Below are 17,435 nucleotides of genomic sequence, written 5' to 3' on the forward strand. Positions count from 1 at the left end.
CCAGCCATCTCTCTGTGCCTTGCACCCCGCCGCCACCACCTGCCTCCAAACCTCTTTGCTGCCTTTTCTACTTTTTTTTTCTGCCTTTCTCGCTTCAAAGGTGTTTTGCCTAAATGGGTTTGTGTTAAGATATTAGGTCGATCACTCAGCAAATTTCCCTCTGCTCAGAGCAGAGCACCATGAATAATGCAGCTCTCAACAACGTCGCCACTGCCCAGCAGCCTCCTGGGGAGGGGACAGCCACGCTCAGCTCAGAGGCACTGAGCCCCACAGCCGCCTGGACAAGTCCCCCCAAACCTGCCCCTCCCCATCCCTCCCCACGTCCCCCCAGAGGCCCAGCCTGTCCACGGGTGATCCCTTCAATCCTCACAACAACCCTGTGTGTCTGGGGCTGGGGTGATGCCGTCCTGTTTTACGGATGCAGAAATTGATGTCCTGAGAGGCTGGGCAAAGTAGCTTTTATCACGAAGCAAGTCGCTGGTTGAAATGGGACATGGGCCCCGCTGTGCCCACACTCAGCCTCCTGTATCATACCAGGCCAGCTCTCTGATGCCTGTGTCCCCTGTGTCCCCATGCTCCCCCGGGGCCACTGTGCCCCACTGGCCCCACTGCGCCATCCAGTGAGCCAGCCCGGTCCTCACTGGATGAGAGTGGAGGCAGAGGGAGAGGGTCTCAGAAGAAAGACAGGATTTGCCTCAATGGAGGGGCCCCCAGAGCTCCTTGGCAAATAGTTGTTGATGACAGGTGCTGTGCCCGGCCCTCAGTCACCAGCTCACCCCCCAACTCACTCCCTAGCCAGGCCCACCTCTGACCAGTAGCAAAGGGGAGGTGTTCAGGGTGCCAAGGTGTTTGTTAGTCTAGCTTGCCTGGCAGCTTCGAGGAGGTGTGGATACAGGACTTGGGTGCCGGTGTGGGCGGCTTTGTGGCCGTGTGACCGTGTGTAGAATGTGGCTGTGGGAGGCTGGGTGTGGCGAGTGGTTGTGTGAGGCTGTGTGATCACTGTGTGAGCTTGTGTGGCTGTGGGGTTGTGTGTTTGGGACTGTGTGTCGGTGCCACTGTGTGACCATGTGCACATCCTTGTGGCTGTGAGCCTGCACAGGGCTGAGGTCAAGTTCATGCCTGTGGGGGGACGGGGCTGTGTGTATCCATGTGAGGGCTCGTGGCTGTGGGGTTGTAGCATGTGATTTGTGACCGTGTGTGTTGCCATGAATGCATGTGCATGTGTAGGGGGGTGGCTGGGAGGGGTGGCAGGGGCTGAGACTGTTCAGGAAAGGAACATGTATGTCCTGCCCTGGACAGTCCCTAGGCCTCCAAGCTTTGGTCCTGGGTTCTGCCCAGCACCCTGTCTCCGGGGACAGAGCTTGGTTTATCACGGCACCTTGATCCCCAGGGCTCCGCTCCCCAGCCCTGGGACCTGACCCAAGCTGGGTGATAAGGTCCCTGCCTTCCCTGCTCCTGTCCTCCTGCTTGAGCGGCCCCTACCCCCACTGGCCTCACCTACTCCCCAGAGGCGTTGGCTCCAGGAGGCAGACCCAAGCCTTCCCAAACTCTGTCGCATTTGAGCCTTCCTCCAACTCCACCAGGTGTAGTAGTTTATATCCTTTCCCATTTTGCAGATGGAAAGCCTGATGCTCAGAAAGGCTAAGTAACTTGTCCAAGGTCACACAGTGAGTAAGCCTTGGATCCAGCCTCCTTCGCCTCGAGCTGGAGGGGCGGGGGCAGCTGAATGCAGATGCAGTATTTGTGCTTTGCACAAACTTCGGGGGTTCGTTAGGGAGGCACTTCCAGGCAGGATACTGGGTGACTGTCTTACCCTCATTGTCCCTTGGTACCTGGGTCTTCCTGGCTCCAGCCAAGTCTCTCACAGTGGGCTCACTACCTCCCTCGGGCTGGAGCCATCCTGGCCACGGCGGGGAGGGTAAATATTCTATTTCATGCCCTTCTCCACTGGCCCTCCTGTCTTCAGACTCTGAGGACCTGCCAGTGTGCATGCCTGTCTCATACTTTTCTTCTTCCTCCTCCTTTCTCCTCCTCCTCTTCCTCCTCCTTCTCCTTCCAACTCTACCCCCAATGTGGGACTTGAACTCACGACCCCAAGATCAAGAGTCACATGCTCCACCAACTGACCCAGCCAGGTGCCCCTTCACTTGTTCTTTTGCATGTGTATTTCCTGAGCGCTCATAGCAAGGAATTTGCATTTAGGTGGAGAAATAAAACCTCAAGGCAAGGTGGGACCGAGAGAGATGTCCAGGCGGGTGTGGTGCCCCGCCCACGTGTGTGCATGGAGCTCCGGAGTGAACCCTACAGGGGCAGATGCCGTGCGGGGCTTATCTTTGTAGCCTGGCATGAAATAGGTTCCAGGCGCAGAGTGGGTGCCCCCGGCCTGTGCCCACAGGTGTCTGGGTGCTCAGTGTGACCCGGTGGTGGCTCGGAGGGGAGGTCACACTGGGTGACAGGGGTCGGGAGCTCCCAGGGGAGCTGGAAGGGTTTGCGCAGGTGCAGGTGCTCACCTTGGATTCCGCAGAGCCTCTGCCCCTACACCCGTGCTGCTGCCTCCTGCCCCTCTGTCCCTTCCATCCCCGTCAGTCAGGCACTCAGCGGCTCGTTCATCCAGCGAGCGTGAATCGGAGCTTGTGTCTCGAGCAGGTGCAGCACGAGTGCTGGGCCCCTTGGGGTTCTGAGTGGAGATGCAGACACTGAGGAGATAACCAAGGCCCAGGGAGGGGAGGGCTGCAGGGGATCACTGCAGGCCCCGGTTTGGGGGGGGGGGCCCGGTTGAGGGAGCAGAGGCAGAGATCTATAAGGCTGGGTGTCGTAGACCTGAGGAGGAGGTGTAGAGCTCAAGTCTCTGTCTCATACACACACACACGCACGCACACATGGAGCCACCGAGGGTTGTAGGCAGGGAGTCATGTGTCAGATGGAGGCTGGAGTGGAGGCTAGATGCTGGGGAGTAGGTCTGGCAGCAGGAGCAGNCCCCGTGTGGAGCCCAGATCCAGCTGGAGCCTGAGCTGGTCAGAGTTTGGGCCCAGGGAGGGCTCAGCCCTCTCGGTCTCTCACAGCCCCACTCACCCTGGAACAGCCACGGGTTGGGGGCATTCTCTCAGGGCCTGGGCATCTTCCTGATCCCAAAACAGCCTCCCGCCACAGCTCTGCTGCCTGAAAACAAAAGTAGCTCTGGATTGGTCACTGACCCCTCTGAGTCGCTTCCTTTCCTGAAAGCAGAAAGCAGATTTGGGGAGAGGGCCTGGCTCTTGGAGTGGGATGAAAGGAAAGCAGGACCCTGTGCGTGCGTGTGTGTGTGCATGCGGTTCAGGGTCACTCCCAGCCTCCCTCATGCCTCCCCCCACCCCCCCATCTGCCGAGAACCTACAGGAACCTGGGAGTCCCCTTGGGTTGTGCAACTCGCCCCACCTTTCTCTCCATGTTGCAATTTGCTGCCTTCACATTTTGCCATAATGTAGATTTTTCCACTTGATTTCCCAGGATTTGTCTTTCCGTTGTTTTTCTCTCTTTTTAAATGTAAAAGGGGGGGGGGGCGAGCAAGGAAAAGAGAAGGAGAAAGAGGAGAGGAGTCCATGTCGGTGCTGGCCTCCTGCAGCCGCCAGCTTGCACCGTGAGAGGAAGGGCGGGTTCAGCCGCCGGGAAATTTCTCCTCTCTAATCGGGAGCCCAGCACCCCAGGGCTGTTTGGGCTGAGCGGGCATCCTGGGTTGCAGAGTATGATCCCAGGGCTCTGGGCGCTGGAGAAAGACGGGGTGGACGTGGAGTCCTCCGGGGAGCTCTGCTCCATCCCGGCCCCTCTGCCCACCCCTCTGCCTGTGTGCTGGCCGCTTAACTCCTTCCTCAGGGCCTGGTGAGGGAGAGAAGGAGAACAGGAGGGGGGAGACAGATGCCCAAGGCAGGAGGGTGGAGGACCTCTGGGGAGGAACCGGGGACCTGGGCATTGCAAGCAGGCTGCCTTGGTAGGAGGGCCTTTGCTCTCGGCCTGCCCTGGCTTCCAGGGTGGGCCCAGCCCATAAGTGGGGGTGCTGTGGAGGCAGGGGATCTGGGGGGTGCTGAGGGGGTGGCAGGATATCGGGGGGCTTATTCAGACAAGTGGAGTGGGGAAGAGCCATGTGGTGGGGGGCAGGGAAGTGTGGGGAGGAGGAAGTGGGCACAGGTGCAGTGCGTGTGAACCTGAGTCCCTGGGGGGCATTTGGGAGACCCCCTCCAGGCAGGAAATCTGGCTGGCTGACTCCCCTCAGGTGACCCTTAGCGCCCAGCCTCAAACAGGTGCGGACAATCCCAGGCAGTGGAGGACAGAAAAACGAGGTCACTTCAGCAGCGAGCTCTCACTTGAGGGTGGGAGCTCCAAGTCCAAGTGTTTTCAGCTCCTGGCTCTCAGGCAAGACAGCAGCTCCCAGGGAAACGTCAGAGCGGAGTCCAAATCCTCATGTGCCTCTGAAGCTGCGTGGCCTGGCCTGAACTTCTGTGTCCTCTCGGACAAAACCGGGTGGCATGAGGGGGTGTGCCCGCCCTTCCCGCCCTCCCATCACCCTACTCGTCTCCGCCTCTGCCCTGCCTCCGAGACGTTTTCTGCCACCGTGAGTGGGTTGTATGAGGGTGGGGGGCTCCGTCCTCCTCACGGCTGTATTCTAGCCTCTAAAACTTGCCGGGTACCTAACAAGCTGGGTAAACATCAATAGACTCAGTGAAAGGAAAAGAGTGATGGCGTGTAGGCGCAGTGTGTTGTTGAACGCAGGGTGAAGCGAGGAGAGGCAGGCAGCGGGCCTGGCACCGGGTGGCCCTTCCCCAGACACTGTGTGCTCCCGGTGGCCAGGAGGGCCATACCCTCGCATGTCTCCTCCGACGTATTGCTCTCTTTTCTGGTCTTGCTTTCCCAGCTAGACTGTGAGCTCCAAAGTAGGGATCTTACTTATTATGGATTCTCAACATCTGATTATGCCAGGAACTAAGCAGGGCAGTTCTCTAGTGAAAGCATGCATGCATGAATGGATGGATGGATGAATGAATGAATGAACAAACGAACAAATGCACAGACCCTACCTTGCCCTTGGGGAGTGCAGTTGGAGGCAGACACTGACACAGATACATTGGCTGGACCTGGAGAACACCGGGAAAGGTCACTAGACCGCAGATGGAAAGGGCTCAGAGACGCAAAATACAACAGGAAGCCAATATCAAGTTTTGTTAGTGGAGTCTCTATGTCACATTCAAGTCAGGACAGGTGCCTGGAGCCTGGGGGAGTCACAGGGGACGGCTGGCCAGCTAATGGCCTGTTCTCAGGGGAGGATCGGATTTCAGGAGCCAGAAGGCTGGCGGGAGAAGGGCAGTCCCAGGCGGGCACCCCACACCCCTCCCCTCCAGTGCACTATGGTTGCCACTGGGCTGGGAGTGCTGAGCAGCTCCATTTCACAGATGAAAAAAGGAGGCTGGGGTGTGCCCTGGTGTGTTCTCCATCAGGCTGCCCACGTGAGGACTAGAACACCTTCACTGCCACCTGTGTTTGTGAGGTTTGTCTGGTTTGGGTCCTGGGGTCCACATTTACCACGCATTTACATTTTGCCATATTTGCCTCTGATTATTATTTAAAGAACTAAAACGTGGATTGTCTGGAACCCGCTTCCCTCCGTGGAGCCCTCCTCAATCTCATTCCTTTCCCTCCCTCCCTTGAGGTACCATGACTCTGAAGGCGGTGGGTTCCCTTCTTGCTCTTGATCAGTCATTCGGCAAACATTTCCTGAGCACCTACTATGTGCCAGGCACTGGGGAGATTGGGATGAATCTAAGAGACAGAGGCTCCTGCCTTCACGCAGCTTTTGCTCCTATGTATGTGCGTCTCCCACAGACTACATCTTCTCACATGCGGTCTCTAAATTCCTCATAAGTGGGACAGATCGCTTTGCAATTTGCCTTTTCGATCAACTTTGTGTTCTCCTAGGATTCTGCTGTGTCGATACACCAGAACTGTTTTCTTTCCATTGTGCACACACCCGTTTCTCTGATCTTCTGTTGTAAAACATTTAGGTCATTTCCGTTTGTTTGCCGCCGCGAACAGCGCTACTGCGCATGTCCGCGCGCGGCTCCTCAGGCCCTTGGGTGAGTTTCCCTGGGGAGGAGCGCAGAAGGGGGCGTGCCGGCTTGTAGGCAATCGCCACGCTCCACTTTACCAGATGTGGCCCCGTGGTCTCCAAAGTGTTCCGTGGACACTCCCTCATGGAACTGTCCAGCTTTCTCAGAGTAGAGGCAGGGCCTGGAGGGATGGGACCAAGGTCGAGTCCGTTTTGACAGGGGACCGTCCCAGGAGGACGGGAAGGTGTGGAGACAGGGCAGGCGCTGTGCTACCGCAGCTGGGGGTGGGCTGGGCACTCACTGCAGGAGGGACCTGGGAGGGGTGAGGGAGCTGAGGGGATGCCCCAGCCTTCACTGTGGGTTTAGTTTGGGCTGTGACGCTGTGACCAAGCAGGCGGGAAGCAGTGAGAGTGCTGGCCTGGGTTTTAACCCCCTCCTGGTGCAGTGGCGAGAGCCTCATGTGAAGCGGGCTCTGCCCCGGCTGCTGTGTGCCCCCCGGCAGAGCGCTGCTCCTCTCTGGCCTCATTCTCCTTGCTCCCTGTCCAGCTTGGTCCAGGAGGTCTCTGAGGTCCCCGCGCACTCATGTGCTCAGATGTTCTTGGCAAGTGGTTGTGGCTTCCTGCCCCTGGCCCTGCGAGCGGAGGCACTGACGTGGTGGCAGCGGAGCCCGTAGCTGGCATCCGGGTGCTTGTTGGGGGGGGAGACTGGGGTGTGGAGAGACGGGCTTGCCGAGGGGAGCTTAGGGGCCATGGGGAACCCCAGACTCCTGCGTGTCCCCTGCCTTCTTATGATCCTGTGCCTGGAATCTGGGAGAGGTAGAAGGTTCCAGCCTCTGACCAGAGAGAGGGAGTGGGCTTGTTCCTTGCCACTTAGGTTTAATGCAATTATATTTGCTCTCTGTACGGACTCTCGGATTATTACTTTATCCAATGAGCGAGGCCACGGGGAAAGGAGCAGGGGTGCAGAAGAAAGTTTTGAAGAGGGCGTCCCAGGGGAGCGTCGGCCATGGTCCCTACGGTGATGGTGATGGAGCTGTGGCTTCAGGGACAGCGCACAGGCAGGCTTAGGGTGTGACTTGGGGGCTTTCCGGGGGTGGGGAGGGGTTGCAGGAGGTTGGGGTCAACAGAGACCCAGTGGCCCAGGCCTTTTCTTTCTCTGCCTGAGAGAGGGTTTGGGTTACAGTTCGGGTTACAGTCCCACTGTGTCAGCTCCGTCAGGCTACCTGGCACCTCTGAGCCTCGGTCCCCTCTGTAAGATGGGCTATTAGCACCTGCCCCAGGGTGTGTGAGAACGCACTGCAAGTGTGTGTTTCAGTAGACGCTGGTCCGTCTGAAGCTACTCCGGTCCTCTGTGCCCCTCACTACTGGGAGCTTGCGTCATGCCGGCAGAGCCCCCAGTGGCCAGCCACTTAAGTCCCCTTTCGGGGGTCCCTGGAGCAACTGTGCTGACAATTGGGTAGCAATGCAGAGGGACCCTGTGGGTACTTGGTTTCTCATCTAGGGACAGGGACACCAGCGGGCACTTACTCCAGAGCAGGCAGTATGCTCAGATGTGCCCATGTCTACGGCCTGCGGGCGTGCCCTTGACCTTGTGCCCCAACCCATTCTCCACATGGCCCAAGCCATGACACATCGGACTGGCAGAAGGGGTGGTTATGGGAGCCAGATGGCTTGCGTTTCAACCCCTACCTTACTGCTGACTATCTGTGTGACCTTGGGAAGCCACTTAACCTCTCTGTGCCTCAGTTTCTCCATCTAGAAGTCGGTGCTGTGCCGTTGACACCCCGGATGAACGAATCCATGTGAAATTTGCAGAATAATATTCAACGCACATTAGGCCCTTCATAAATGTTCATGAGTATTTTTGAGCTCTGCATAGCCCCCCAAACTCCCCTCCACTCCTCTCCCTCTCTTGTGGTTGTAAGTGTATCCTGCTCGGACTGTACTCCCACCTCAGGCACCTTGTGGCTCACATTCTGGCTGACGGAGCTGTGGTCACTTAATTCTTCTCTCTCCAGCAAAATGAAACGTGCAGGATATGCCCTGGGGTGTCAGGTGGCGGGGGGCATGGCCCAGAAAGACCGCTTCATCTGTGAGCTCCTCCCTGTCTGAGAACAATTCACTCCCATTCCTTGCTTCCCTCCCTTCTGCCCTGGTCGCCCTCCTCCCTCCTGGAGCCAGGTGGCTCCTCCTCACCCCCCCATCCAGCCGCCTCCCCTTGTCCATCTGTCTCTCCAGATGGGGGGAAATGTCACAATTGGCCCATTTTCTAACTGGAAAGGAACCATATGGAGGGTTTAAGTGGGAGCGGAGTGTCTGCCCGGCCACCATTAGTGCAGGGCCAGCACCCTGGGCAGCAGATTGGCTCCCCTTGGCTCTCTCTGCGGGACCGGGGACTGGAGGGACCAGTCCGACCCAGGGACCCTCCCTCCTTCTCTGCTCCTCTCTCTTCCCCATGAGCTCCTGATGACCATGGTCTTCTCTAGTGCTTGGGATTTGTTTGGTGCCTAAGGAGATACCTAAGGAGCTCGGCCGTCCTGAAAGAGGCAGAAAGTAAGGGAGGTGCGTTCTGGTCATGGGATAGGGGCAGAGCACTGCTGTGCCCGCTGCGGAGAACTGGGCGGGGGGTGGGTCTACGTCCTGGGGACAGGGATGTGAGAGTGTCTGTGTGTCGTGTGGCCCCAGGCAGGTGCCTGGCATAGAACAACCCCTCTTTTAGTGAGTGTACCTTGTTTTTCCCCGAGTGCCCCACATCTGGCTTCTTATGCCTCCTCCCTCAGACTCAACTCAGGGTCACTGCCTTTGGGCAGCCCTCCCTGGTTGCCACTTCCCTGCCCAAGGGCAAAGGCCTTTCTTGGGTGGGGCTTGGGTTTTGATACTTTTCCTGGTGGGGTCAGTTGTGTCTCCCAGGACTGTGAGCCCCTTGCAGCGCCCCCCACACAGAGGTGCATGCAGTCTGCGCAGAAGTGTCAAGTGGCCCCGGCATGGCCAGAGAGGCCATTTGGAAGCCCAGGGGTAGCAGCAGCGAGGTGCCCAACTGAGGTAGATGGTTTGAGGCACTGCTGGGTCCCCAAGGGATCCTGCTTGGGGTTGAGCGGGGCTTAGATAAAGGGTCTGCCTCATTAAGAATAATCCCCCATACTTTTCTATCCACTGAGCCCTGACTCTGCCTCCTGGGACCCTGGGGTTCTTAACCCCCTGGGGCTCCCTGCTCTGTATCCCAGTAAGGCAGGGAACTGTGTGGCTCTGGGCAAGTGTTCTTTTCTCTGAGCCTTCGTTTCCTCGCCTGTCAGGTGCTTTTGTACCATTTTTCTGTACTAAATCAGGTGGGATTTAGATGCATGAGTCACACCTGTCTGCCACCAGCACTGGAGGGACCTGTCTAAGGCTGGGAACTGGCCGGGTAAAGTTCAAGGTGCTCCCAGGGTGTCTGTGAGCTGCCCAGCCTGGGTGTGAGTCTGGCCTTCAGACTATTGACTCTGCGTCCCGGGTGCTCCTGCAGGCATGGGGGCTGGGCTTTGTAGGGGAATGAGCTCAAGAGATAGCCCGGTCCTGGCCTCTGGGCCCTCCTCCAGGACCCAGCCAGGCGGGCATGGGCCAGAGAAGAAGGAGAGGCAGGAGGGCTTCCAAAGACCCCCTGACCCCTTCAGAGCTCCTTCCGGAGTGCTCTGTTAAAACGGGTCTTGAACACCCAGCTGGGAATTTGTTCACGAATAAGATGGGGGGAGAGGTGTCAAGGTACCCCTCGGGGCCAGGGAGTAGAGCCACAGCTGGGGAGCCTGTGAGTGCCCGGACAGGAGCTGGGGAAGAGCTGGATGCACAGGCCCAGGATGTGCGGGCACGAGCCAGCAGCCAGACAGCGCTCTTGCCAAGGGGCCTGTGATGAGCACATGGCCTGGGGTAAGGGCCCTGGGAGGTGCATGTGGGTGTGGATGTGTGGGGCTAATGGCCCCGGGTGGGCAATTTGCCGTCTTCTGTGACTTACTCCTCCACAGCACCTTGTGAGGTGGTCTCAACGAAAATAACCAGTGTTTACTAAGCACTCTCTCTACGTGCCAGATATTACTGCATTTATGTGCACTAACTCACCCAGCTTGGTGACGACCCTGTAAAGTGAGTAGAAGTATTATCTTCTCTTTGTAGATGTATTTGAGGCACAGAGAGGTTCAGTAACCACCCTGAGGTCACATAGTAGAAAGTAGCAGAGCTGAGGTTTAAACCTAGGCAGTCCAGGGGCACCTGGGTGGCTCAGTCTGTTGAGTGTCCGACTTCGGCTCAGGCCATGATCTCACAGTTCACGGGTTTGAGTGCTGTGTCGGGCTCTGTGCTGACAGTTCAGAGCCTGGAGTCTGCTTCAGATTCTGTGTCTTCCTCCCTTTCTCGTTGCTCCTCCCCCACTCACACTCTGTCTCTCTCTCTCTCTCTCAAAAATAAATAAACATTAAAAAAATAAAAGTAAAATAAAAATAAACCTAGGCAGTCCAGCTCCTAAACACTGCTATATTGTCTCTTGCTAGCAGCCTGTTTATATATGTGGGAACTGAGGCACAGAGAACTTAAGTGACATGTCCAGGGTCATCCAGTTGGTGAGTGGTGGAACCAAAATTTGTAGTGTGGCTGTCCTCAATTCTTTTTTTTAACATTTTATTTACTTTTTGAAAGACAGAGACAGAGCACTAGTCGGGGAGGGGCAGAGACACAGAGAGAGGGAGACACAGAATCTGAAGCAGGTTCCAGGCTCCAAGCTGTCAGCATAGAGCCCGATGTGGGGCTTGAACCCATGAACCAGGAGATGGTGACCTGAGCCAAAGCTGGATGGTTAACCAACTGAGCCACCCGGGCGCCCCTGTACTGTGGCCTTGCCTAGAAGTCAGGACCTGGGAGCTAGGAGTCCCTTTCAGGGACCATGGGCAGCCCCTGGCCTCCGTCTCCTGGAGTGAGCGTGTGTCCTAGGGGGCGGGGTGAGGCAGGGAGAGACCTGTGCCTCTTTGCCCAACCCACACCCCTCCCCAGCCCCACCCAAGGCTGACTGGTGCCCTTCCCACAGGGGGCGTGTGCATCGCTCAGTCGGTGAAGATACCTCGGGAGCCCAAGCCTGGGGAGTTTGACAAGATCATCCGGCGCCTTCTGGAGACCTCGAATGCCAGGGCGGTCATCATCTTTGCCAATGAGGATGACATCAGGTGAGGGCAGGTGGCAGCGGGGTGGGGGCTGGGAGCCAGTCATGGGAAGAGCCTTGGGTTCTGCTGGAGACCTTCCTAGACAGCCTGAGCCCCCTTGGGATCCAGAGAGGTGGGGTGGGTGAGCGTGTGGGCTGGGAGACCCCTCAGGCTGGGACACAGGCTACTGCTAATGGGCACCCCTCCCCCCTCCCAAGCTCCCTTACACCCATTCTACTGACTGGGGATGGTAAGCAGGTACTTTAGCAGAGGAGTGAAGGCCCTGGGCTTTCAGCCAAAGCACCTAGCTAGGTTCTAATCTTGCTCTCCCTGCTAGCAGTGTGACCTGAGGCAAGTTCCTCCACCTCTCTGTGCCTCTGTATTGCTTAAAAAAAGGGAGGGTTGGTTAAGGATGCTGCCTGATGTTTGAGAACTGAGTGCAGGAACGTGCATAAAGGGCTTAGAGCAGAGGCCGGCCTGCAGCAGGTGCCCAGTGCACGGGGGGCCCCTGCCTCCTTCCTTGGCAAAGCTTGGAGCAGTGGCAAGAGGCCTGGGCTGTGGGTCTAGTCCTGGCTTGGGAACACACTCACCCTGGCCAGTCTCGTCCCCTCCCTGGGCCTCCGTCTCTGCATCTGCAGAGGAAACAGGTGGACTTCAGGCGCCAGGACCGTGCAGTATAAATGCTGGTCCAGCTCCCCCCTCTGCAGGTCTGTCTCTGGTCCTGCGTCAGAACCTCGGGAGCACTTAAAAGATGACCCCTGAGGGCCCACCCCTGTTAACCCGCTTCCCTTGTTCCTGCCTTTTCCCCTGCTACTACCTCTTAGACTGATGTCAAGACCAAGGGGAACAGACCTCCACGATTTTCCGAAGGGAGAGAGATACAGGCTTTGAGCTCAGGGAGCCCCAGTCTGGGGGAGGGGAGACACAGCTCAGCGTCTGATGGGGCAGGCCTGTGACCCTCCCCACACCTCCTCCCTCAGATAGCTCCCCTGTCCCCCAGGCCAGCCAAGGCCCCCTGTCTGCCCCTGCCCCCACACGCCTCCTTCCCTGTTGCTAACCAGTGTCCATCGGGGTCCCATTCCCTCTAACACTTTCCCTACTTGGTAAAGGCCCCATCCTGGACTCCTGAGTTGCAGGAAAACAGATTTTCCCCAGGAGACATTGCCAGGTCCCTGCAGGGATGGAGGGGGGATGTTCTGGAAGATCATTAAGGCCTCAAAAGCCAACAAGACCAGCTCTAAGGGGGAGGCATCTCAGGCAGTGCAAGGCCGGGAAGGGGGTGTCTGCTGAGCCCAGAGGTTGCTCCCGACCCCCTCAAGGCTTTCAGGCCCCTTAAATTCTGCCTCAGGACATTCCTGTTACCCACAGGCCTGCCAGCTCCTGGGCCCGAGGGCCCCCTTCAGAAGTCCTTTTCCTCACTTAAATCACTGGTCCCTGCATTCCTGTCCCCACCCCCACCCCAAAGCCTGCCGCTCAGATCCCACACCCCACCCAGGGGTGCACCCCACTCCAGGCCCCCGGCTTAGCTCAGATGGACCCGTGTGCCGGGAGGGGGAGATGAAGGCACTGGGCCATGTGTCCCGCAGAGGGGAGGGCTGACTCCAGAGGGACGGTAGCAGGAAGTGTGGTGGGGGGGCCGGGTGCAGAGGCATTTCTGGAAATCCACATGCATTTTCAGAAGCAAACAGAAGTAAAAATAAACCCAGGTGACTTTGTAGGGATGGAGGCCTGGGAGCTCGGGTCGTCTCTGCCTGGCCAGGCTCAAGTGGGTATTAATAGGGCTGTGGGTGTGGCTTCTGGCCCACGCCCCCCAGATTAGTGTGCCCTGCGGGGGGCGCTGCAGCAGATTTGGGAGGCTGGGAATATCAAAAGTCAGGAGATGCTGAAGGAGGGAAGGTACGGACTCTGGGGCCTGGAAACATGTTTGTTCCCGGCAGCCCCAGGCTGTTCCCCCTTCATCTGGCTGCTTCCTGCACAGGCCCAGCAGCCCCTCCCAAGCCTGATGGCTGTGTCCCAGTTTCTAGCATCACAGCCTCTCACTGCTGTGCAATCCCAAGCAAATTGCTTGCCTCCTCTGTGCTCCAGTCTCCCCGCCCCCCCTGCCCCACACCCCATGGGAAGAGCTGGGTTGGGGGAATTCTTCCCAGTCCTCCTGGTTTTCTCATCCCTAAGCGGCTCCTGTGGGTCCTGCCCTGTGCTGGGCTCTAGGGTCCCTGATTTGATTACATCCAATGTCACAGTAGGACTGTGACACCCTCCATCCAGGAGGGGGTGGACAGCAGCTCTTTGGCACCAAAAGAGGTGGGGTGGAGAGGGCTCTGCTGGAAGAGAAGCAGGTATAGAGGGGTGTGTGTGTGTGTGTGTGTGTGCGCGCGCGCATGTGCACACCTATAAATGTGACAAGGAGCCAAGAGATGTGGCTGTGGCATTAGGGCCGTGTGACATGAATCCAGGAGGACACAGGCTGGCGGGCAGATGTAGTTCCAGGGGACCTGAGTCAGATACGGGGCGCGTACGGACCTATGGAAATAGCTTGGGTTTTTGCAAGGGCAGATGTGGCCCAAGGGGCAGGAGTGGGTCTGGGGGAGCACGCTGGGCCTGCGGGCAGGTGTGGGCCAGGGGGAACCATGGGCCTGGGTGACAGGCACGGGCTAGGAGGGGGGCAGGTGTGTGTGTGGGGGGTGAGCCGAGGGCCCCCAGGCAGGTGGGGCCAGGCCCGGGCAGTCGCATGGGCAGACACGGCTGGGCCGGGCCGGCGTGTGTTCCCACAGGCGTGTGCTGGAGGCAGCGCGGAAGGCTAACCAGACAGGCCACTTCTTCTGGATGGGCTCGGACAGCTGGGGCTCCAAGAGCGCGCCCGTGCTGCACCTGGAGGAGGTGGCAGAGGGCGCTGTCACCATCCTCCCCAAGAGGATGTCTGTGCGAGGTAGGCCTGGTAGGCCCGGCAGCCTGCCTGCCACCGCTGTCGGGGTCATCCCCAGCTGTTCCTTCTTCCCGTCCCCCGACTCCATTCCTCGCCCACTATTCATCTTCTCGCATCCTGCCTTTCCTCTTCCTTGGCCCACACCTTCTCTGCGCTGATGTTCTAGGCCTTTCTAGCTACACTCAACCCAGCAGGATTCAAATCCAGATTCAGGACCTTTTTTCTCCCTTCTCATTTTTGGGCATGGGGGGCATGGGGGACGTGCGGCGTATACAGGAAGCTTATTTATCAAGGACTTTCCTTCATCCGCAAATACTTCCATCCCTTCTCTCATCTGGGACAGAGGCGCAAGAACCTCGCCCTGCCTGGGCCAAGTCCTCTGTCAGAAAGGGTGGTGAGCTGCCAGCAGGTGACAAAAAGGTGCTGTGCCAGGGGCACGGGATTCTCCCTGCAGGGCTGCCTGCGTCTGCGAAGCCCTGGGTGGTGGTGGGGGTGGGCCGGTCCTGCCCCACCTCCCTTCCTCTTGGGGCAGAACCCATAGTCACCCTGGGCAGGAACAGACTGCCCTGGCCGCAACCTCGCTGAGTGAGGCGTGAAGTTCCCATTAACGGCCCAATTTGGCAGGGACCTCACTGTCCTCACCACAGGGGAGGCAGCCTCCCAGAGCCTTCCCCCCTGCTCTTGCTTCATTAAATAGAATCCAGCATTGATGGAGCTGGGAAGGCCTGCAGACATCTGTCTCTACCAAACTTTCCAAGACGCCAAGGCCTGAGCACCGGAGGCACTTGGTCAAGGTCACACAACAGTGTACTCTCTTTACCCGGAGGCAGAGGGAGTACAGGCCACAAATGTTTCCACATGACTCTTCTTAGCCTCGAGCCATAGTGAACACAAAATAACAGTAACTCTGGCTATCGGTAGACATCTCATTTAGTCTTCTGAGCCACCCCACAGGACACTTTTATCCACATTTAGTAAATGAACACATTAAGGCTCAGAGAGATTACATGACATATAGTGGCTATTAGGTGGCATAGCTGGGATTTGAACCCAGAACTCGCTTGACAAGTCCCTTTTCTCTCTGGGATATTAGAGAAGACTTTGAGCAGTGGTTCTCATCAGGGGGTGATTTGACCCCCACAGGCCCTTTGGCAATGTCTGGAGACATTTTTCGTTGTCACAACTGGGGGGTGATGCTCCTGGTGTTGAGCGGGTGGAAGTCGGGGATGCTGCTCACATCTTGAACGGCACCAGACAGCCCCCCGCAACAAAGAATGACGGGACCCACAGTGTCAAGGGCACCAGGGCTGGGAGACCCTGCCCTCGCCCAGTCCCTCACCCATGTCAGCTTTTCTCCCACAGCCATTGAACCTCCACTTGACCCCAGCCCTAGACAGGAAGCTCACCACACGGTATGGACCCTACTGAACTTCCGGGCCTTCTGGCCCACCCCAAGCAGCTCAGCCCACCAGGCTGAGTCTGGGAGTCATCAATACAGCAGGGGCACTGGGAGGAGAGAAGGCATTCTTCACCCGCCAGCCTGCCCACCCTGGTGGGGGGGCGGGGGGCGGTTCTGGGCTTAGAGCCCCTTGGTGAGTCCCCTTTGGAATATCTGAAGGAGGCAGCCGTGTCTGTCAATGACGGAGGCAGTTCTGGACTTGAAGGCAGAAGATCTAGGCCCTGGTCTTGCTGTGTGACCTGGGTCATCCCCTCCCCTCTCTTGTCTGGTCTCCTTTTCAGAACCGGAGAGCTCAGGGGCATCCAGCTTTGGTCAGCCCCCACCTGACTCTCTGTTCCAACCTCAGGACGCCCAGGCGGCTCCTTCTCAAAGAGGCCCGTATTAGCATTTTGGTGGTTAAAGGCAAAGCATCCTACACTGGGCACTTCTCTTCCAGAAAGGCGGCAGTTGTAAGATTACACACGCTCCCCCTGGGACTTAATACAGCTCTTTTCATTTTGAATGAAACGAAATGCTCCACATTTTTTTTTTTTTCTGGCCGGGCCCTGGATCAGAGGCCATGCTCGTCCCTTCCTCCCCCTCTCTACTCGGGCCATCCCTAAATCTAGGGAAGGGCTGGGGGCAGGCAGGTGGGGAAGGGGGGCGCGAGGCCCTGACGTCTTGGTTGGTTCCCTGCCAGGCTTCGACCGCTACTTCTCCAGCCGCACGCTAGACAACAACCGGCGCAACATCTGGTTTGCCGAGTTCTGGGAGGACAACTTCCATTGCAAGCTGAGCCGCCACGCGCTCAAGAAGGGCAGTCACGTCAAGAAGTGCACCAGTGAGCACGCGCGGGGCGGGGCCAGGCGAGGCCTGGGGGCGGGCCTCCCGCGGGAGTGGGGCGGGGCCTGCGGGCGGGGTCAGGGCTGCTGTGGCTCGGNGATTCTGAGAAAGCCTGCCGTGCTCTCAGGCATCCGTGATGCTCCTGGGGGTGATGGGGGCAAGGGGCTCCTGGGTCTCAGCAGAGTTTCCCTCCATCCTGTGGCCACCTTGGGGTTGATCTGGACGTCCCTACCACGAGCCCACAGAATGCCCCCGGTTGCCCTGGGTGGGAGTCCAGAAGCTCACTGGTCTGAGCTTTTTGCAGAAACCTCGAGGCTCCTCAGTCGTTCAAGAAATGCCGATTTGACTCCCTGTTCTAAGCGCTGTGGATATAGCACCGAATGAAAAAGTAAAAAAATCTCTTGGAATTTTTATCCTAATGGGAAAACATTTAAACGAGATATACGTCAACTATGAAAATATATCAGAGAGAAAATGTGCAGTAGAAACAAATTAAAAAGAGAGAGAGAGAGATAGCCTTCCTGTAAAGGTAACATTCGAGCAGAGTCCTGAAAAGGAAAGGGAATGAGCCACAGGAGGATGGGACAATGCGTCCATTTTACAGATTGGAAAACAGAGGCTTAGAGAAGGTAAGTAAAGGGACCTGAGTTTTCATAGATGGAGGGTGGTTGAGCAGGATTTGAATTCAGGTCTGAGCTCTAGGCCCTAAGTCCCCTAGGGTAGCCAAATGTGTCCACATTTGGATACATTCAGATGTGGGTCCCTGCGTATTCTTGGTCTGGGCAGTCCTGCAGCAGGATCCTACCTCAGTGACTTTGAGAGGGCTCCCGGCATCTTCAACATGAGTGGTACCTGTGTGAGGGTGGTGGAGTCCCTCTTGTATCTTCCTGGACTATTCGGTGTAGGGCCAGATGAGCAAAGGGCCGCCGGACTGGGTGCTGGGACATGCCGCCTGGAGTCTTAGGCAGTGGGGAGATGCCCAGGGCTGGGGAGGAGGCA

The 17,435-nt window shown here is 57.7% G+C and overlaps 1 protein-coding gene across 3 annotated transcripts in view; it reads left to right on the top strand.

The window, feature by feature from the left end:
• The window catches only part of GRM4 (glutamate metabotropic receptor 4), a 104,610-nt gene that overhangs the window by 57,351 nt on the left and 29,824 nt on the right, over nt 1-17,435 (top strand). For 2 of the 3 annotated variants that reach the window (XM_077754846.1, XM_077754847.1), the window contains exons 3-5: nt 11,121-11,256; nt 14,004-14,158; nt 16,294-16,434. In XM_077754846.1, the coding sequence (XP_077610972.1) occupies nt 11,121-11,256; nt 14,004-14,158; nt 16,294-16,434 (432 nt within the window). The remainder of the gene's footprint in view (nt 1-11,120; nt 11,257-14,003; nt 14,159-16,293; nt 16,435-17,435) is intronic. The other variant, XM_077754848.1, reaches the window with a different exon arrangement.

This window comes from Crocuta crocuta, unplaced genomic scaffold, assembly GCF_008692635.1.
Source record: "Crocuta crocuta isolate KB4526 unplaced genomic scaffold, BGI_CrCroc_1.0 scaffold132, whole genome shotgun sequence".
NCBI classification, from domain to species: Eukaryota; Metazoa; Chordata; class Mammalia; order Carnivora; family Hyaenidae; genus Crocuta; species Crocuta crocuta.